The sequence below is a fragment of the Haliotis cracherodii genome, unplaced genomic scaffold, assembly GCF_022045235.1.
Source record: "Haliotis cracherodii isolate W230 unplaced genomic scaffold, xgHalCrac1.p SCAF_9, whole genome shotgun sequence".
Taxonomy (NCBI): Eukaryota; Metazoa; Mollusca; class Gastropoda; order Lepetellida; family Haliotidae; genus Haliotis; species Haliotis cracherodii.
The window spans coordinates 33,419,453-33,443,089 of record NW_027266343.1 but is presented as its reverse complement, the minus strand read 5'-3'; the positions used below and the strand labels follow the sequence as shown (position 1 = coordinate 33,443,089).

General features: G+C 40.2%; 1 protein-coding gene across 5 annotated transcripts in view; it reads right to left on the bottom strand.

Annotated features, from left to right (window-relative positions):
* Nucleotides 1–23,610, bottom strand: part of LOC139452352 (leucine-rich repeat-containing protein 27-like) — a 32,682-nt gene extending 9,072 nt beyond the window's left edge. For 4 of the 5 annotated variants that reach the window (XM_071233802.1, XM_071233806.1, XM_071233801.1 and 1 more), the window contains exons 1-10: nt 23,243–23,610; nt 16,121–16,313; nt 15,098–15,244; nt 14,064–14,310; nt 9,536–9,691; nt 8,476–8,564; nt 6,313–6,395; nt 6,107–6,183; nt 4,728–4,854; nt 3,500–3,560 (exon numbers count right to left, since the gene is read on the bottom strand). In XM_071233802.1, coding sequence (XP_071089903.1) covers nt 3,500–3,560; nt 4,728–4,854; nt 6,107–6,183; nt 6,313–6,395; nt 8,476–8,564; nt 9,536–9,691; nt 14,064–14,310; nt 15,098–15,244; nt 16,121–16,313; nt 23,243–23,512 — 1,450 coding nt within the window. In that variant the 5' untranslated portion in view covers nt 23,513–23,610. The remainder of the gene's footprint in view (nt 1–3,499; nt 3,561–4,727; nt 4,855–6,106; nt 6,184–6,312; nt 6,396–8,475; nt 8,565–9,535; nt 9,692–14,063; nt 14,311–15,097; nt 15,245–16,120; nt 16,314–23,242) is intronic. The other variant, XM_071233805.1, reaches the window with a different exon arrangement.
* Between the last annotated feature and the right edge of the window lie 27 nt (nt 23,611–23,637).

The following is a 23,637-nucleotide window of genomic DNA, read 5'->3' as shown; positions in this document are numbered from 1 at the left end:
GTGGTGGTGGTGCATGGGAGGGTGTGAAGTGTGTGGTATGTGATGTGTGTTGTATGGTGTCTGAGAGTGTGTGTGGTGTGTGATGGCATGTGAAGGTGGTGTGTGGTGGTGGTGTGTGAGAGGGGTGTGAAGGAGGTGTGTGGTGTGGTGGTGGTGTGTGTGAGGGGTGTGAAGGAGGTGTGGTGTGGTGTGGTGTGGTGGTGGTGGTGGTGCATGGGTGTGTGTGAAGTGTGTGGTATGTGATGTGTGTTGTATGGTGTCTGAGAGTGTGTGTGGTGTGTGATGGCATGTGAAGGTGGTGTGGTGGTGGTGTGTGTGAGGGGTGTGAAGGAGGTGTGTGGTGTGGTTGTGGTGCATGGGAGGGTGTGAAGTGTGTGGTATGTGATGTGTGTTGTATGGTGTCTGAGAGTGTGTGTGGTGTGTGATGGCATGTGAAGGTGGTGTGTGGTGGTGGTGTGTGAGAGGGGTGTGAAGGAGGTGTGTGGTGTGGTGGTGGTGTGTGTGAGGGGTGTGAAGGAGGTGTGTGGTGTGGTGGTGGTGGTGCATGGGTGTGTGTGAAGTGTGTGGTATGTGATGTGTGTTGTATGGTGTCTGAGAGTGTGTGTGGTGTGTGATGGCATGTGAGAGGGGTGTGAGGTCGGTGTTGATGGCTGGGTGTGGTAGTGTGGTATGGTGTGGTGTGGTGTAGCGATGGGTGTGCGTAGTGTGTGTGTGTGTGTTTGTGTCGTGTGTCGTGGTGCTGCATGGTTGTGTCTAATGTGTGTGGTGGTAGTGAATGGGACACCAACAAAAACTGGTCTATCAACTCATGGAAACAAACTCACCTGATCCTCCCAATAACAAAATAGTCCGTTCCATAACAAGGTGGCTAGCTCTGTTGTTCTGACACAAACACCCATTAAAAACCCCATCCAAAACAGAACTATCACAAATGTCAACTGATAACTGCAAAACCTGGAACTAATGTACTGCATTTGGATTTCTACAAGTAGGGCATTCATCTTTAACCTAATCAATACTCAAATGCCAAATGACATAATGAAAGAACTGTCACATTCAACATAATATCAACTTAATGTCAGTCACAGAGGGAATTGCTGTCATCTATCAATAAATTGGGATTGCTTCACACATCAATGTTTCGAAGCAAGATTGTAGGTTTCCCTGTCACCAAGGAAATTAAACAACTTAGAATGACACTTTGATCCGCTTACGGTCAACGCTGTGTATAAGTTTCATGTGCCTGGAAAACCCGGTGACCCAGATTGTATACCTTTACCAAAAGCACTGGTGTGGTGCTGACAAACCAAACATAATAAAGTAGGAGAATCTGGGATTCAAACCCACGACCAGTGGATCACTGCATCATGGCAAAATGACACCAATATGCCAGCTTCCCGGATACTACTCCACAACAAACTTGTGCTATGTTTGTTTTCTGGACAATCCAGTGATTGACATCATGAGCATTAATCAATGCATGATGACATGCTTCAAACCAAGTCAGTGAGCCTGACCACTTGATCCTGTTGTTTGTTTGTTGTTTAACGCCGGACTCAGCAATATTCCAGCTATATGACGGTGGTCTGTAAATAATCGAGTCAGGACCAGACAATCCAGTGATTGACATCATGAGCATGGATCCACGTAATTGGAATATCATGCCTTGCATCAACCAAGTCAGCAAGCCTGACCACCTGATCCTATTACGACAAGCAGCGTCACCTTTTACAACAAGAATTGGTTGCTGAAGACCTATTCTACCCCAGATCTTCACAGGTACCAATCCTGTTAGTCACCATGACTGTCCTGTCAGTGTCAGAGCCTTTTCACTATGATTGCTTTGAGAAACAGTGCCCCTGATTGATACAGTGCATTGCAGACACATATATCCTGCATATATTGCAGGGGAATATCTGATAATGGCCTGTTCACAGCTATGACAGTTTTGATGCCTATGCTTAAGAACAAACTGTAATGCTCAAAGATCACTTACTCAAGACTTACACCTACTTCGACTCATATGACAAGAACAGGTTACTGGGGACAATTCTACCCATAATACCAACTGGGTAGGGCTGTTATAACATTTTTACAGGGTTACCAACGTAATCCTGCACTGAATGCCCCTGCACTAGTATCACCAGCTAGACAGGATGTAGCCGTACAATACCACTGTTGAAAAAGCCACCAGTTCAAAACCTAAGTATGGATGCAAATTATCACTAGTCCCATGTCGGTTATTCTGCTGTCAAAGTATCCCTGGGCCCTGTTCCACAAAGCTATCTTAGCGCTAAGTCGGACGTAACTCCCATTCTTTAACACTGACTTACGACAGTCGCAGCACTAAGATCGCTTTGTGGAACCTGTCCCAGGAGCTCGAAATATTTCAATTTTGCTAGGATATCCTGAAATGTTTTCACTAATTGGGCAAGTGAATATTTCACATTAAATTGCATTAGGTAAAGTAGCATAACCAAATCTAGCAAAATGTCTCTTATTTAGTTACTAGACTAAGAAGGTTTTGCCACAGACTGCTGGCCTACCACAGCTACTGACTGGACATGGCTGACAAACAGCTACTGCTGGACACTGGCTATTTGACCATAACAGGGCGGTCAAACTACAACAAATTCTACAAACAAGAAGCTCAAATACATGTACATGTTCTTACTGGCAAACCATGATCTACATTTGTTGAACCCAGAGTCACCCCTCTTATACCCACATGGCATTCTCTGTTAACCGAAACATATTCTTCACCAAGACTTGGATCCTTAGGAACAAAATAACCCCACTTTGTGACTTTGGATCAAAGCTAGGGTGTTCTGACAATTACCATACATGTTTCAGAGCTGATAGTTTAGACATGTAGTTCCATGCAATGACTTATCATGGGTTTGCTCAGTATTTCAGTACACGACACTAAACGCTAAGACAACGCTGCACACTGCACGATCATCACTGCTGACATCTGCAGATGCCACATGCACGAACACTAGAGACGATGTGCCCCACGCAGCTGGTGGCCCCAACAACATATGCAACATACTCTCATATTCTTGGTGTACTTTGTTAGAATAGTTTCAATACAGCTAATGAATCATCACATCAATTCACAAACCGATGATGATTTGATTTCACGAATAGTTTTTCAGTTCTTCATAGTGAGCTGAACTTTTGAGGAATCACGCAAGTCAGAGACATTTACCTCTTTGTTGAACCCCAATGCATGGTGCTAACAACTAATAATAAATAAGGTCAATCCAATTCCAATCTGGATCACTGGATCCTGGCATGGCCAAGGGCCGTAGCTCTACACGGTGATCACCATTTTGGGCTCAAACAGGCCTCTTATGGTCCAAGATGTCTAAATCCTATTACTACTACTACACCACTGAATGAGAGTAGGTTGCAGATGGTGTGACGCCCCCCAGCATGTGTGAGGAGAAAGACAAGACATGAGTGAGTGAGTGAGTGAGTGACATGGAGTAGCCACCTGATGTCCACAGCTTCAGCTCCTGGTACCGGTTCATCAAATCTTTCTGTAGCGCCTTTACCTAGTCCACAAAACAGGCAGCATATATACACACAACTCAAAGAAACAAAACCATTCTCGACTAATGAATCATATTTTGATGGCTCAGGTTACATTCGTAAAAATTATAAAAAACATATCAAGTTATATACACACACGCACCTACACAAGGCCATTTGCCCATTTGCTGTTCATGTATGTCTTCAGCCTTCAGTTGTTTTTTTAAACAGTTTATGCAACTAAACGTTCCACTGGCTGTCAGTTTTGCTTTCAGTTTTCCTTCTCCTTGACATTTTATGTTGGATATTACAGATTGTCTGAAGTTAACAACTGATGCATTAAGAATAGAAGTGCTCTAACACATAAATGTCAAAGAGTGTTGCACAAAGATCAATGCAGATGTTAATTGCATTCTATCTAAGCAAATACCACATGCATTCTGACACCCCACCCCCTCTTGCTATGTGCTGACCATGCCCTCTGTGTGTGCTGACCATACACCCCTCTCTGTGTTGCCCATACACCCCTCTATCTGTGCTGATCACATCCCTCTCTTTATGTGCTGACCATACATCCCTCTCTGTGTTGCCCATACACCCCTCTATCTGTGTTGACCACACACGCCTCTCTCTGTGCCGATCACATCCCTCTCTCTATGTGCTGACCATGCCCTCTGTGTGTGCTGACCATACACCCCTCACTGTGTTGCCCATGCACCCCTCTATCTGTGTTGACCACACACGCCTCTCTCTGTGCCGATCACATCCCTCTCTCTATGTGCTGACCACACCCCTCTCTCTATGTGCTGACCACATCCCTCTCTCTATGTGCTGATCACATCTCTCTATGTGCTGACCACATCTCTATGTGCTGACCACACCCCTCTCTATGTGCTGACCACACCCCTTTCTATATGCTGACTACACATCTCTCTATGTGCTGACCACACCCCTCTCTATGTGCTGACCACACCCCTTTCTATATGCTGACTACACATCTCTCTATGTGCTGACCACACCCCTCTCTATGTGCTGACCACACTCCTCTCTATGTGCTGACCACACCTCGCTATGTGCTGACCACACCCCTATGCTGACCACACCCCTCTCTATGTGCTGACCACACCTCTCTATGTGCTGACCACACCCATCTCTATGTGCTAACCACACCCCTATCCCCATGTACTGACCACAGCTAGTTCCCTTTTGGCCGCCTCCATCTCTTCCTGGGGAGTGCCCTTGGGTCGCCTCCTCCTGTCCACCATGTTGGATGTATGGTCCTTGATTCGTCTCTCCAGTTCTTGAATCCGTGCCGCTCTGGAAGGAACACAAGATGTCAGTAGGGCACTACCCTGATTTTAGCACATCACATCCAGATAAAGGACATTTAGGCTCCTGAAAATATTAGATAACTCTGTCATTGAAACTATCATGGTACCTTCCTCCATACTGGTCAGTAATGAGTACAAACCTTTTCTTAGTAACAGTTTCTAAGTTTTTAAGCTGCCTCATTAAAATAGCAGGGCATAGAGGGCTTGATCCCCACAAGACCTGAATCAAATGCTAACATAAATAAATGTCATTTTTAGTTTTGAAAGTTAAGAAGAAATACTTATGATTGTTGAATTGTGGCCCTGAAGAATGTCACCGACTGATCCATGCAATTGTGAAAATTATCTTATGAGTAATATTTCTCTGTTTATATACAATTATGGCTAAATGGATAGAATTATCAATAAACCGCCCGCATGTTATCAGAAATCAGCTGGCCACTGTAACTTGATAATGCCCTCATATTGCTTGACGACGGGTCATTATCACACCCGTTGGTGACGTCACATTCAATAGAGACGTCATCTGGTTTGTTGTGACGTTTGCATATTTGTAAAAGTGGGTCAGTGACATTCGAGTCGATTGCAGTAAATGTTTCAAAACGTTGTTGTTGTTTCTTTTTATTTGATAATAAATTCCATCCATTTTAGCTATAATAACGGTAACGCTATTTTTCAGGCCATTTTCATTTGCACAAGCCCTCGGTCTTTTCAACTGCCCTCCTTCGTCGGGCTGTTAATGGAAGACCTCAGTTTTCTGCAAATGATAATGCCCTGAAAAATAGCGTTACTCTTATATTATCATTGTTTATGAATTGCTTTCATATTTAATTTCAAGGCTCAACACTAAACCTTACAAATATTTTCTGCTTATCTTGAGCTTCAACACCCGATTTTAAAAATAACCATGATGTCATGTACTGCTGTACCAGTAGCATCAAACAAACATGGTGGATAGTTATCCGCTATTTTGTTACTGCATCAGGCTGAAAAAAGATCTCCCATAAGATCAGAACAAATAAAAATATCTCTCCCATTTCCACTTGGAAATTTCACTGAAATTAATTGTAAAACATTTATTATAAAGATACGATGGTATGAAAGCTGTATGTGAACACACCAGCCTATCATATGCTGAATACTTCAACACCTTCAATTCATGATAGAATAATTTGGTATTTGTACAAAAAGATGAAGTCTTTCTGTGTGTAATGCTAGAATGAATAGGACAGACTCACTTCTCCTCCTCAACTCTCTGCCTAGTAGCAGGAGATATTGCACGCCGGATACGCTCATGAGCTGTCTTCACGTCCTGCTGGAAAACAAACAGTTAGAATGTATTCTAATTCTCTAGATAATTAATGATAATCTGTTATGTCAAAATGTAAGTCTAACAAGGTAATATTGATCCTGTCTCTCCTGGTAAGTGGTCTTCATCTCTCACCTTGATTCTCTCCTCATTTGTCATCATCTTGAGCTGTTCCTTGTCAAACCCGTATGGAGCCTGTGTTGCAGGATCCAAAAAATCTGCCAACAGCAAGTGAGTGAATGAGTGAGTGAGTGAGTGAGTTTGGATTAACGTTGTTTTTAACAGTATTCCAGTTATATCACGGCGTGTCAGCTTAATGTAGGAGGAAAGCCCGAAGTGATGCAGGTCTCAGACGTTTACCACTTTGGTGAAACCCACGAGCACGGGTCTGGTGCTGACAAACCTAGAAACATAATCGGGGCGAAACGGGATTCGAACCAACAATCATAGGTTTCTGGCGTGCCTAAGGGATGCAACTCTGCACAGCGAATCGCGGCGCCTAAGACGACTGGGCCACCCGTGCCCCCCCAACAGCAAGTGATTGACTCAGTAAGTAGGGCTGGGACGATACACCAACTGCGTTATCCAATAAGTATCCCGTTTCCTTGCTTATGATCTGATATGTATCACGATACTTGCATGTGCTTCTGGTGCATCTCTGGTGCGTAAGCCATCTTCATCAAAGACAGGATGTCCAAATACCTGGCACACTGACGAATTATAGTTTGGTTGATCTTACAACATTATGAATTAATTTCTGAATTTCCAATGCTGTTTGAAGAACTTCAGGATACTAGATGTGTTTGCTGTACATGAAAAAGACAGGAGCAGCACCTTCACTGCCATTTCCTCAAAGCCCTCAAAATATTATCATGCCAGGTACTGCCAGTCAAAACATTTTTTCCAGACCCTGACCTTACTCAATGACAACATCTTATGATCCAATATTCCAAGTCTCTGGGGTACAAGTACTCATGCAACAGTAATTGGCACTGAATGATTGACCTTGATGACTGACAGACATGCCACCAACATCTCATGGGGTGGGAATTGTAAAGATACATGCAAATATAAAGTTTCACGTCTGTAGAGGTAGCAGTGCCAAACATAAGTGACAATGATATAACCATGTTGTAAAAAAACCTGAATGCTGACCTTGACCCTTGACATATTTTGACCCCAATCTTTTCATATCAGGGACCTATCCTAAAGGATGTATATACTAGGTGTAATGATAGACGCATCAATATTGTTAAGCAAAAGTGTAACTATAAACTTATTATAGGTCTGTGTTGAATAAGTCCATCGTCGGATATCCTCTACTGTCAAAAACCTTGACATTTGACATAATGCAATTGACTTTTGATGGGATAGGATTCTAAAAAAAAATTATCTTAAAGATCCATCCCTGTAGAAGTAACTTTGCCTGAGAATCTGACAATGATGTAACCAGGAAATACAAAACCTGGAATACTGAGCTTGGTCTTTTTGACAAAATGTCTTTCAATGAAAGGGCCCATAACACATGAGTAAGGTGTGCTTAAAACTATGGCAGGAACAGAGGCCAAAACAGTTGTCAACCTTATTAAAATCAGATCTTAGTTCTTGCTACCGCTATACAAAGATTTGAGGACATCTAATTATGGGACGCGTCAAAGCAACTTTCATTCGACCAATCAGAGCATCACCTTCCAGAAGGGGAAAGTGACAGTGAATGTATTTTCTAATCATGCAACCTTGGAAAGGTTCACACAGGGTATTCCGTATGACAGTTACAGGCTGAAGACTGATTCCCTCAAAATCATCGTCTATCTCTCACTTCAAGGAGACAAATATTTGAAACGAAAGAGACTTTCCACAGGGAAGTATTGCCATACAATCTTGGCCATGTATCAGACGTTCCAGTTTTCATGTCTTAATTTTTGAATCAAGAAATACTTTTCAAAACGAAGTCTGGAATGGAAGTTGGCATGGCGCCATTTTGAAACTAGTACTGTAAAGCTCAAGGAGCTGCTCTCTGATTGGCTAATGTCAACTTGTTTGTCACTTCATCTGCAGGTCAAAGTTCATGAAAAAAAATAAATTCTGACGTGCCCTATAATGGGATGTCCTCAGATCTTTGCTCTGCAGTAGCAATCACTAAGATCTGATTTATTAAGAGATTGAAACAGTTTTCAATATAACAGTAGGATTAAATATCATAAGACTTTAAAACAACATTCCATAAAAATGATCTACCTTTAGCTGGAACACCAGCCATCTTTGATTGAAACCTAGATGGTAATACATCATTCTCACCTTTGGTTCCCTTCTGCACACTCTCGTAGTATTTCTTCTGCTTTAGTTTCTTTGTTTCTTCTCTCCAGTCTTTTAACATCTGTTCATCTCTGAAATGGAAAGCATGCCATCAATTTCACCTGACACTCAGCGAGCAACTGAAGGGGCCATACCAGGGATCCGGAAATGGTCACATGCGCCAGACATGTCCGATCGGGAATCTCTGTCATTTAATCACATCATAAAATGTATAATGAAGACAAACATTCATGAAAAAACAGAACACAACACATATTTATTAGAGAAGAGTCATAACGGCATACGTGAGTCACAATGATCAGTACTGCAGTTATATCGTCAGGGATTTTAGGAACTAGTCTAACTTGCATCAGCTGCATGTTGACATGAAAACCTCGTTGCACCGTACAAAAACAGGCTGCACCCTGATCCCATAAATTTATCAAAGATGATACATGTGCACATAATCTTGAAGTACCCACAATTTGATGACGTCAAGCCCCTAATTAGATTGATATTGTGTGGACAAGGTGAGATACATATTTGAAAGATTTTGTAGACATGAATGTGAGTGAGTGAAGTTTTACGCCGCTTTTAGCAATATTCCAGCAATATCACGGCGGGGGACACCAGAAATGGGCTTCACACATTGTACCCATGTCGGGAATTGAACTCGGGTCTTCAGCGTGACGAGCGAACGCTTTAACCACTACGCTACCCAACCGCTCCTGTAGACATGTAGACATAAATACTAGTTTGCATGTTTCGCTAACAGGTTGCACTGGTGTACATTTTTTCAGCTAAATCAAGCCCTGACCATGGTGTGCAGAAAGAAAGCAAAAAATAACATGTCATAGATCACCATATAAAACACATGGAGCTGACCGATCAAGGGTCATAAGAGTAAATATGAGATTCAAACCAGCAGATCCAGGCAGCAAAGGAATGTAACTCTGTCAGCGGCAGCATGCTGGGTACTGTACACCACTGACCCACCCATGCTAGCATGGCTAGGTCAATACCTTTATCAAAAACTGGTGTACTGATCTGCCGACCTACTCACCTCCTCCTCTGCAGGATGGCGTCCTGTTTTTCTTTGAGTTCGCGTATCTTGGCAGCCTTTCTCTCCTCCGCCATGCGCAGGTCCACATACTCTGGCACTGGGGGCTCGGGGTACTGGTTCACCTTCCATGACATCACACTCGAACCAGACTTCCTTCTGAACAAGTTAAAAGGTACACTCTTACAGTCCATGCTTACAACCAACTGCATGGCCACAGACCCAGAAATGACTAAATAATGTTAACGCTAATGGTAGGAGTGCTGCTATTCTCTAATAAACAAGTGATCAAAGTTAGTTGCATAAACAGTTTGAATGTTTGGATGCAGTTTGGGTCAAAATCTTTTAAATTCACTACCTAGTACATGCACCACAAGCAATAGATCTTAGTGCTAAATAAGAACAATTATTATCTGAGCCGCACAAATAGACTGTTCACTTGACTGAAGCAGCAACAAATGTGGCAGTGAGAATTCAAATTCTACTTCTTTGACTAGTTTCCCACGCCATCATCCACCCTCAAATCCATAAATGACTTATTCTACCCCAAACGCCAATCCACCCTCAAATCCATATATGACTTATTCTACCCCACACGCCAATCCACCCTCAAATCCATGACTTATTCTACCCCACATGCCAATCCACCCTCAAATCCATATATGACTTATTCTACCCCACACGCCAATCCACCCTCAAATCCATATATGACTTATTCTACCCCAAACGCCAATCCACCCTCAAATCCATATATGACTTATTCTACCCCACACGCCAATCCACCCTCAAATCCATGACTTATTCTACCCCACATGCCAATCCACCCTCAAATCCATATATGACTTATTCTACCCCACACGCCAATCCACCCTCAAATCCATATATGACTTATTCTACCCCACACGCCAATCCACCCTCAAATCCATATATGACTTATTCTACCCCACACACCAATCCACCCTCAAATCCATATATGACTTATTCTACCCCACACACCAATCCACACTCAAATCCATTCATGACTTATTCTACCCCACACACCAATCCACCCTCAAATCCATTCAAGACTTATTCTACCCCACACACCAATCCACACTCAAATCCATTCATGACTTATTCTACCCCAAACGCCAATCCACCCTCAAATCCATTCATGACTTATTCTACCCCACACGCCAATCCACCCTCAAATCCATTCATGACTTATTCTACCCCAAACGCCAATCCACCCTCAAATCCATTCATGACTTATTCTACCCCACATGCCAATCCACCCTCAAATCCATTCATGACTTATTCTACCCCACACACCAATCCACCCTCAGATCCATTCATGACTTATTCTCCCCACACACCAATCCACCCTCAGATCCATTCATGACTTATTCTCCCCACACACCAATCCACCCTCAAATCCATTCATGACTTATTATCCCCCACACGCCAATCCACCCTCAAACACACTACTCTAAGCAAAACCCCTCCACAACTACTAGTCTACCCAAACCCCTCCACAACAACTACTCTTCCCCAAACTCCCTCCATCATACTCCACACCCTAAAATCCATCCATGACTACTTCTACCCAACAGGCTAATCCATCTTGAAATCAATCAAGTATCAGTTCTCCCCCACACCCCTATACACAAACAGTTCTCCCCCACACCCCTATACACAAACAGTTCGCCCCCACACCCCTATACACAAATAGTTCGCCCCCACACCCCAATACACAAAACAGTTCCACCCACACCCCTATACACAAACAGTTCCACCCACACCCCTATACACAAACAGTTCCACCCACATCCCTATACACAAACAGTTCGCCCCCACACCCCTATACACAAACAGTTCTCCCCCACACCCCTATACACAAACAGTTCTCCCCCACACCCCTATACACAAATAGTTCGCCCCCACACCCCTATACACAAACAGTTCCACCCACATCCCTATACACAAACAGTTCTCCCCCACACCCCTATACACAAACAGTTCTCCCCCACACCCCTATACACAAACAGTTCTCCCCCACACCCCTATACACAAATAGTTCGCCCCCACACCCCTATACACAAACAGTTCTCCCCCACACCCCTATACACAAACAGTTCTCCCCCACCTCCCTATACACAAATAGTTCGCCCCCACACCCCTATACACAAACAGTTCCACCCACACCCCTATACACAAACAGTTCTCCCCCACACCCCTATACACAAACAGTTCTCCCCCACACCCCTATACACAAACAGTTCTCCCCCACACCCCTATACACAAATAGTTCGCCCCCACACCCCTATACACAAACAGTTCTCCCCCACACCCCTATACACAAATAGTTCGCCCCCACACCCCTATACACAAACAGTTCTCCCCCACACCCCTATACACAAACAGTTCTCCCCCACACCCCTATACACAAACAGTTCTCCCCCACACCCCTATACACAAATAGTTCGCCCCCACACCCCTATACACAAACAGTTCTCCCCCACACCCCTATACACAAACAGTTCTCCCCCACACCCCTATACACAAATAGTTCGCCCCCACACCCCTATACACAAACAGTTCTCCCCCACACCCCTATACACAAACAGTTCTCCCCCACACCCCTATACACAAACAGTTCCACCCACACCCCTATACACAAACAGTTCTCCCCCACACCCCTATACACAAATAGTTCGCCCCCACACCCCTATACACAAACAGTTCTCCCCCACACCCCTATACACAAACAGTTCTCCCCCACACCCCTATACACAAACAGTTCTCCCCCACACCCCTATACACAAACAGTTCTCCCCCACACCCCTATACACAAACAGTTCTCCCCCACCTCCCTATACACAAACAGTTCTCCCCCACACCCCTATACACAAACAGTTCTCCCCCACCTCCCTATACACAAACAGTTCCACCCACACCTCTCCACCCAACAATTCCCACCTGTCCCCCTGCGTATGACCTTGAATCCTCTTTGGAGTCATCAGTAAGCTCTTGGAGCTCCTCTTGCGTGCGAGGAGTTTCCTGATTGCAGCACTGAGCAGTCAAGGAGAGAGTTAGAAGAAGCAAGCAGTGCTCAAATAAGTAATATTAGAAGCAAATGGTTAAGCAGTGGTCAAAGATCATCATAGGCCTAATAAAAATAATGTGGTTCTGATAACACTTATTCACAAAATAACCATGAAGATCCAGGTTTAAATTAGTCTTCATCAACCCAAGCTTGTAACTTATGCAAAAGGCGACCGATGGGATCGGGGGGGTTCAGGCTCGTTGACTTTGTTGATGCATGTCATCATATCCCAATTTTGAAGAACAGTGCTCATGATGTCAATCGCTAGACTGTTTTGTCCAGATTCAATTATTTACAGACCGCCGTCATATAGCTGGAATATTGCTGAGTGTGGCATTTAACAACAAACAATATTCACAAAATGGTAGGTGTGTAAGCTTATTCTTCTTTTTAAAACTTTACATATGTTGGAAAACAACTGTAAAATTTGCAGAATGTAATATTTATTTTCATGTGTACAATCTGTTTCTGGTCACAAACAGTGGGTACTTCTAAAAAAGGTTTGGGCCAGTATCTCTAATTAGGGTCAGTCAGATAATCAGAACCATATTATTTGTTTTGGGCCTGATTCAGAATGTGCAAGACGTGGTCATATTACATCACTAAACAGGATCATGCAAGCAATGGTCTAACAATCATATCAGGTAAGACTGAGCAGGCAGGACATACAAGCAAACCCATGTACACCCTCATAACACTGGCACTCAGAGCCATATGTGTTTAGGTTTAATTTCAACCCATCAATCTGACACTCTGTTCATATCTTGACAAAAATGTTAATTGAATAAGTTTACAATACCAAAGATATAAATCAGTATGATGACATCATGCTATTGTTGTTGCAGCTGATTCTGAGCCAGGAAGTCACTGGCCATTCCATGCGTGCATTTTTTGCAAGTAAAATGGACCCAACTATAGGTCATAATGTAATATTATAGAGAATTTATATATCAACCATAGCATAGTTTAAGTTGCAGAAATCACTTGTATCTATATTCACTGCCAAAAGAAATGCAAATACCTTACATGTTGGTTAATATATGAAGACTTGCTCATATTCAAGAGATATTAGTTTTGTTCGATGCACAAACGAACATACTGGTATATTGTGTAAAAACAATGCTCATAAATGCATCACATGTGACGTCATAGATCCATGACTTGGGGCAGCACATGAACAGATACAAATTAGCAGTCACTTGAAAAAGCATTTCAAGCATAATTACTAAAAAAAGTGCTACTGATTGGTGTTAAAAACACCAATGGATTAGACAAGGGAGCAAAAAATATCGAATACCCTAAGAAAATGATCAATACCAAATGAGAATGATGCTTAGAAAGTAAATTATTTAATCAATGGCTCAAAAATTATCTACAGCTCTGTAAAGAACAGATTGTGATTAAAAGCAGTGTATCGCTCTCATTCATCTGTCCTGATGAACCTACCTCTCTAACTTGCCTGATGCTCCGACTTTCTTCAACTTCTCTAAATGCTGTTGTTTGATATCTGTATAGCTAACTGGTCGATGCAGCTCTGCAGAGTGAGGAACCAGACCACCGATGTCGGAGTTGGACCCTGCCGACTTCTGATGGTGTTTTGAGCGTGCACGCTGTCGCATGCGTGCGATCTCTCCCAGGGATCCGTCCCACTCATCATCACTGGAGCTGTCCTCCTTACTCAGTAGTATTGAATCTGGGGAGTCAGCGTACATCATTAGATGCTGACTTGTGCGTGAATGATCAGTGTTCATGCTCTAGAATACAGTAATGCAGCTACTGAAGTCCAGGTAGCTTCAAAGTTATGACCTTTAATGTAAATATTTGGCAGATATTTTAAAAATTCATAAAATCCCACTAATATTGCAGTTCTCAATTTTTAGACCTTTTCATGCAGATATTAACCTGTCAATTCTGAACATCACACCTTTAAGGGATATCTTCAGCGTTTTACATGGCAAAGATATGTAAATCCAGTACGCACAAACGTTTAGAATAGATGCAGAAAAAATATATATATTGCATCTTGAGAGACGCACGACAATACTAAGTATAAATATAAAGGTCCTGTATTTAAGATAATTATTAAATCATAGAGTACAGTACACTATTCAATATCATTACTTTACAGGACCCCATATATCCTATAAACATGATAAAGATCCTTGAAATTAAATATTCGGCGTCCCTAAGACCCCTCGATTGTTGATCTAGGTAAAACCGTTATCTTACTTACAGACTTCGCAAAGCTAACTTCCATCAATTTTAGTCTGATTGCCTACAAATGACACCAATGATTTATTATTGCACTTCAGTGTTTAAAATTATGGGGTCCTGGGGTTCTTCTGTTTTGCCACTATAGCATTTGAATCAAGGGCCCCCCAATAAATCTTTAACTAATAATAAGGACCGCTTGAACACTGCAATATATAAAGAACAAACAAATATCTTCTGTAACAGTAACTATTAATCTTTCTACAAACCTCCATTTGTAAACTTGGCAGATTTGGCCTCTAACATTTCAGTGAGAAACCTCAGCACTTCCACTGTTCCCTTTTCAAGGATTTCAAGGGGAGGGAACTCCAAAGGGTTGTTAGTGATGTTGAGGCCATGCAGAGTACTCACAAAACCTATTTGAAACAGAATTAAAAATCACTTAGCATATTTATCTTTAAAAAGGGAGAACATTTTTAGAATATCACCTATTTTAATCATGTTTATCATCCAAAACTGGCTCCCACAGGATATATCCTTGGGTGAGATCAAGCGATATCTACACTGTAGATATCGCTGCAATGACATTGCATCACAATGCTTTGCAGACCATTGTGACGTCATTGGTTACCATGGCGTCACAATCAAATGACATCACTAATGGCTCTACTACTAAAGCTGTCAGCAGTACTTTTTACACTTAAGACATTGCTTATTACTGTCTACAAACTGAAAAAGTTGGAAGATTGATGTTGGATTATAAATAAAATCTCACCCTCGTGTTTTTTTATATCAAATATATCAATACTCGTTGATATATTTGATATCAAAACACACTCGGGTGAGATTCTCTATGTAACACACAACACATCCACGGCATTTTGCATCATCACTGACAAAAAGTAGATGCAAAATTGTTTGGTACAAACTGAAGACAGACAAGAAATGGAGTTTTTTAAAACCACCTAGTTTACAGAATTAACAAACTGAAATGTTGGTTTGGTGGTTGAAATAAAAAATATAAATAAAAAGATATTAAAGTGATCTATAAAAAATATATCAGTTTGATGAGACAGAAAACGGAATGAATATGACTTTTTTTTAATGAAAAGAATTAAAGTGTACATTTTGTTCATTACAACAATTCAGTTGACAGAATGGAAAATAAAAAACATATAACAGTATTCCACATTTGTGATATTCTTATTCAGTGGATCCCTAAGCCAAGTCATTACAAAACATCTGTCTGAGTGTTTAAGTTTATGTCATGTAGAACTGTGTGTGGCTCTTACCTAGTTCCAGGGGCAATGTGCGTAGATTGTTGCCCTCCAGTAACAGGTTGCGCAGATGCTGATGTTTGCCAATACTGGATGTGGGAAGGCGAGAGAGAAAGTTCCGTCTGAGGTCCAGCCATTTTAGGTTGGACAGGCAACAGAAGAAGTCTTCAGGGAGGTAGGCTAACTCGTTACCTTCTAGGTACAGGTTCTGTAATAAAAAGTTGAGGTGAAATCCCATTTCAGTAAAAGATCTGGACCATCATCTGGATCATAGCCAAGATTCTTTAAAAAAGATAGTACTTCCTACAGTACATATCATGTTCATATACAAACACAGTCAACATCTTAGAAAAGACCAGTTATCGCTGAGGACCAATTATCGCCAACTCCCCGTTAAAGCGAGCGCATGATCTCATTTTACTTTTGCTCGTATTCAATAGAAGAGACGAATATTTATCTGAAAATTATGAACAAAACGGACTCTTGTGAGGAAATATTTAAAAAAAAAACCACCATGATCACCTTGCTCAAATACAACTTTAGAAAAGACATGCGGGCGGTGTCACGCGACTAAATCACGCTAAAATATAAATCAAACAAAATGATGATGCACTTTCAGTTCTGTCATTGCTTTCTATCTATCTGTCACTTCTTCGCCAAAATACAATTCTGAAACCTATTTCAGCCATATTTCCAAAAATGCATAACCAGTATATATCGCGAACCCCATGGTACATTGTGTTAAGGATAAGCATGTGCAGATCGAATTTGGAGAATATTGGTTTTTGTCAGTTTGCAGACGACAAATTGATAATAGCATTTCTTAGCCGAGATACAAAAAAAATGTAATTTGTATTACGGAAATGGTGTGTGTGATCATGTGTCACATGCTGCAATGGCGATAACTGGTACAGCAAGTTGACGGGAAAGTTCTATTTCAACAGTTTTGATTCCCTATTGTAGCGTTATAACAGAAATCAACTGAATCTTATTCCACGGACAAAACAATTCATTAAAATCAGATCTTAGTTCTCGCTGCTGCTAAACAAAGATCTGAGGACATCCCATTACAGGTCACGTCAGACCGACCTTTCGTGAACTCTGACCGACCGATGGAATGACTGACAAGAAATCGACATTAGCCAATCAGAAGGCAGCTTTCTCGTGCTTTACGGCACTAATTTCCAATCAGCGACTACGCTTCGAAACATATTTTGACAAATTCTCGCTTAAAAATTTGAGGCTAATATATGGTCTAGATTGTATAGATCAAGTCGTTAAGCCTGTAACTATCGTTGGGAATACCCCGTTTTAAAGTTTTCGAGGCTGCATGATAGAAATCACATTCCGACTATCATTTTCATGATCTGGTAAGCGACACTCTGATTGGTCGGATGAAAGGTCGTTCTGACATGATCCCTGATGGGATGTCCTCAGATCTTTGTTTAGTGGTAGCGAGAACTAAGATCTGATTTTAATGAGATTGCGGACAGAAATAAGTGCATTTTGCTCATAGTTTCCGAAAAAATATAGTTATTGGTACAGCCAACTTTGTACATGTAATATGTCAGAAATAACATGAAGAAAATGGCGATAACTGGTCAGTGACTAGTACTAGTATTTGTTATGATTGTACCCAATCCTATCTTGGTGCTCACTACCCCTACACAAAGGTCTGAGGATATCACATTAACGGTCATGTCAGGACAACCTTCAGTAAACTTTGACCGACAATTGAAATCAATAACAGGAAGACGACATAAGCCAATCAACTTTCTCAAGTTTGATGGCTGTAGTTTCAAAATGGTGAATTCCTTCCTAGACTACACTTTGAAACATTTTGACAAAGTTCTTGATTCAAAATTTGAAAACTGAACAAAAGAAAATTCTGGAATGTCTAATGGATGACCAAGATTGTACGGTAGTACTTCTCATGGGCTGTGAAAAGCCTCTTCCATTTCAAATGTTTATCCCATTACATCCTGTAACTATCATTTGGAATACCCCTTGTTAATCGTTTTGGTTGCATGATCTGATGATAAGAAAACACATTCGGACTTTCACTTTCACGATTTTGTAAGTGATACTTAAGTTTGATCGGTCATGTGCTTCAAGTCCAAAAACACTTTTCCCTGAACTTAATCAACAAAACTTCTTTAGATCCAACAAAATTCCAAGTCTCAGGAGTATTGGTTAAAGTACAAAAGTAACTGGCAATGAATGATGCAAACGTGTTTCACCACATGCACCAAAGAGAAGCCTTAGATTTTTCACAGACCACCCACCAACATTTCAAAATTTTGAATGCTGACCTTGACCTTTGACTTTTTGTGACATAAATCTTTCAATATCAGGGCCACATCCTAAATAATGTATATGCTGTTTATTTATAAATGCATTAATACTTTTAAAGAATGTGTAACCATAACCCTATTTTCTTTCTTGTAACCTTGACCTTTGACCTTATAGCACGGAACAAAATAATTCAATAGGTCTGTGTTGAAAACATCCATTGTAAGACATCCTCTACTGTCAATATTTTTTGTGCCATACTCTAGGAGAAAGTATCACACAACTACATTGCACAAAATTACCTCAAAGGTGACCTTGACCTTTGACATAAATGTGATTGACATTTGATCCGGAAGCATTTCTAAAGAAACAGGTAAATTTATAGTTCAATGTCTGTAAACATGGTAAAGGTAACGATGGCTAAGAAAACTGACTCTGATATTAAGATGTTTTACAAAAACCTGAAAGCTGACCTTGATGTTTGACTAATCTTGATCAAAGTCTATGAAAAATGGCCTCGTCCTAGAGAGATTATATACCAGGCTTTATGACAAATGCAACAATACTTTTTGAGAAAATCTAACCACAAAGCAATCTTGTGGGGATTTACTATGCTCTGACCTTGACCTTTTCATGACACATGCCAAAAGAAATCCAAAAGAATTCCAACACTATTATTTGTTTTTCAGAGAAATATAGTACTCTGTGGGAATAACACATTAATGTTCTCATAATTTTATTCCACATGTGTGAAAAGTATAGTCGACAGATCTGTGAAGTGAGTAATAAAACACAAATGCATTTGTCTTCCATGGCCATATAATTACCAATGAACACAAAATAGGCCGGGACTCACCTAGTTGGATTCTTAAAAATATATATTTTTTAAGTTCTACATTTTAACCCAAAGATGTAACTTTGTGGCGAACACATGCCATAAATTAAATCCCCCACCCCTATTTCAGAAAAAAAGATGCCCCTATTCTAACAACCAGAAAATCAATGATTGTAGTTGAGGCTGAACAATGCTGAAACATACTTCAATGAGTCTTTTTTTTATAGACTGTTACAGGTGCAGTATGACAAATGGGACTCGGAGGTTGATTGAGGGAAATGGACTTCCTGTCACAATCACAGTCCGGGAAATAGTTATAAAAACACTTCCAGTCAGAACAAACCGTGTCTTTACTACGCCTGTCATGACCAGGAACAACCCAACGTGCTATAATCATAGACAGATACACTCAAAACGGCAAGCGTTGACAAAACTGTCACAATGATTGTTATTAATAGAGGTATGGGGTGCCAATGATAGGAATTAAGCCTCAGTTGGTCTGATCAATAGTTATCCAGATAACTAATGATGATGAATCTCTTGACATAGATAAGTATCCAGGAAAAGAAGGAATTATGACAATCACCACTGATAAATTCCCACAAAAACTGTGCACGGACATTGACTTCATCAAAGTGAAGACAAGTATAAATGTTTGCCTGACTTTGTGTTCAGTGTGCAATTAAATTTGTCATGTATCAATTGCAGTTTCTGACTTTATCCATTAGTATGGAGACCTGAGTCAAGTAAAATTCTGTGTCATCTAATAGACTTTGCTAATAATAGTCCATATGATTACACTGAATTCTATTGAAAATGAGGCTTTGAGACATATTCCGGCTCGAATAAATTTCCCAATTAATGTAGATATTGTTATAATCAATACCCAATGTTATTTCTATGTAGAGGTGACTTGTATTTCACAGATAACAGGACCAATAAGAAGGATCAATAAGGCTTTGGTGCTTTGTTCTAAACTATTGAATGCAATGTTAAAGTATGTCATAATTAGAGGGTTTTTCCCAGTTTGCCTGCCAAGGGCAGAGTTTGGAATCCTAGATAAATCACTAAATTGTTAAATTTTATGTGTAACTTAGATAGCACCTTTACATATAGACTAACATTTAGTCTCTGAAATCTTATATTACACAATATCCTTCTTGACACTAAAAAAAAAAAAAATTCCCTATGCTGATTTCACATACATGTATAATAAAGTTAGCTAGAGCTGGCTAGACTTGCTTTTTAATGGGTTTCTAGATTATTAATTTTTCATAAAATAAATATATTCCACAGTCATGGTGCAGGACTACTTTACATGTCAGTGCATATACCATGTACAGTGATAGAAACTAACTGTTTTAGTCCACTAGTCCTTATAATGATAACATATAGCAAAACCCTTAAAAATGGCAAATTTCTACTAGTCCTTATGATACCTTAACTATTGGGCAGTTTGGCAAGGTCTACAGGACTAGTGCCAATTTCTAATACTCATATACTAGCATAGCTCACAAAGAATATTCCCTTAAACTGGTATGCACAACCAGTGTTTCAAATGGCTGTCAAATGCCATTGTCTTTAAAATTGGGGTAATAACATTTCTGTAAGACCTGGCCTGAATGTCTAGTTAAAATTCCAGTCAGTACTGATTTATTGCCATGAATCATCAAGTCAGTTAAGGCAACAATTAATGTCAAAGACAGTTGTTATATATTTTCATTTTGTATTTTATCGGAAACCCACACAAAGTAGTAAATTTGTTTTTTGCTGTACACTGATTATGACTGATATACATACATGCGGTATTTTAACCACACAAAACATTTAGGTCAACACACACTATGTAGGTCATAGCCATAAGTCACACATGAGGGCTTCCAACATTTTTTGTTAACAAGCCCTCCTGGCCAGTGTACTTTGGAAACTGACCCGTGAAGATTCCGGGGTAGAATAGGTCTTCAGCAACCCATACTTGCCGTAAAAGGTGACTTTGCTTGTTGTAAAAGGTGACTAACGGGATCGGATGGTCAGGCTAGCTGACTTGGTTGATACATGTCATCGATCCCAATTGCGTGGATCGATGCTCATGATGTCAATCACTGGATTGTCTGGTCCAGACTCGATTATTTTAGAGACTGCCTTCATATAGCTGGAATATTGCTGAGTGCGGTGTTAAACAACAAACAAACAAACTTTGGAAACTGATTCATACGCCATGTACAACACCTTGTATTTCTAAGTTCTCTCTTCATATCCAGAAGCAAACATAGTATCATGCTTGGGAATATTGGTTTACATCAGTAGCAACAAATTGATAAAAAACATTTCTTATTAATTTCATTGAATAAAATAATTGAGTGTGATACCAGAGATAATAAAAAACGCAATTTTCATAACTGAAGCGGTCTATGTAATCATGTGGCACCTGCTGTTAAAACGATAACGATAACTGGTTCAGTTGTTACACTCTCTTAGTAAAGTACAAATTCTAGTACTGTTGTGGTTCAGTCCCATCCGGGATTCGAACCCACACCGCCAGAGTGAGGCACCTAATCACCAACACATGAACTCAGCGATTTAACCCACTCAGCCACTGAGGCTTTCACAAAATGGAAATCCGACAACTGAGAGTAGATCAGGTACTTTGTGTTCCCCTCTATTCAAACCTTTTGCTCAAACCTTCACAAAAATAAAAGTTATTGGTATAGGCAACTTTACACACAGAATATTTCAGAAATAACATGAAAATTGACGATAAATTGTGAGTAGCCAGTAATCATTTAGGCCCTTTAAGATTATCAGATAACAGTTACTGGTTATGGTTTGGTTAGAATTCCAAACCGGTTCTGAAATGTGCACACCGGTATTTGTTAACCTAGTTTTAATACTAATAAGAAGCATTTGCAGTTACGTTTATAAAACTATCAATAGTAGTTTCTCACAACCTGATGTATTCACTTGAAATACAGTAAACTACAGTTATAACGAACACGCTTATAACGAACTTACGGATATAACGAACTAACGTTTTGGGTCCGGACTATTTGCTGTAGTTATGCTTTATATATGCTTATAACGAACTACAGTTATAACGAACTAAAATTAGTAGTCCCTTTAAGTATGTTATAACCGTACTTTACTGTAGTTATAAAAAGACTCTGAATCCACATTTTACAACAGTTTGTCAATGACGTAATTAAACATCAGTCCACATGAAATGGGACATAATGCAATGAATAGCTAATAACCATGACATGTAAAAGAATTAATGTCTGATATTCCTGGAAAAAGGAAGACAAGCCAACTCCAGTCTTTGAAAGATGAAATCTAGACTGAATCTATATGTACCATGAAAATCATATACAGTTGCCTAGATAGCACATAATTTGCATGTATTGACCAGCCAATAAGAAAGCAACATCTCCATAGTCTAACGTGGAAATGGTATTGACTGATTGCCAAGTGTGTAATATTCGACATTAAGAAAGTTAGTAAGTCTGTAAGAAAGTTATCCAATACATATTTCACTTGAACATGTCTGTTGAATACAACCATTAAATTCAGAGATAATTTTTCAAATATTTCGTCTAGTACTTTGAGTTATAGCCTATGTTTGAGTTTTAACAAGACTTCAGTTTTGGGCGCAAAGTTTTGTGGTGTCAACTTTCATTCATCAACAAGACTTGGAACAGCATGTTTTGCGACATTCTTTAACCATGTATAGGCTACACGATGATTACAATACTCACGAAATCTTACGAAGTTGTATAAACAAATTGAATCTCATTATTAGTCTCAGAAATCTTATTTCCTGAAATAATGGAGATTATATATCATATCTCCCTTCTAAACTATTCAAGAAAATCTTTTATATATTTGGGTAAAATAAGATTTTTGAATATGAAATACAAATCAGACGTGTCAGAGTGTCAGTTTGGACTGATGTGTGAAACACATTGTTTGAATAACTTCTTGATTATGTTTTGTCAACGTAACAATTGCAATACCTCCAGGCCTTTCAATTCTAATACTTCCTCTGGCAGATGCAAAAGTCCCTTGTTGCTCAGATCTAAAGTGTTAGCACCGAGAGCGTCTACTTGTCTAATAATCTGTAGCACTTCCTCTTCTTGTTGTCGCGTTTTGGCAAGTGCTCTTACACTCGGAGAATCCTCTCTCGACTCGAGGTCTATGTCAAGTTGTTGAAGTTCACTACACGACGATTCTGCACACGAATCAGACAGTTGGTCTGATTCGGTGCTCTTCTGCAAATTTGTCATGTTAGCTTTAGAATTATGCTGTATGTGTTCATTATCTTAGTTGATGCATGACGTCTCATTCCTCTCAAGGCATCTCACGCATTGCACCTCGTCCAAAATGGCGGTATAAGCAGTCTGGTAACTAT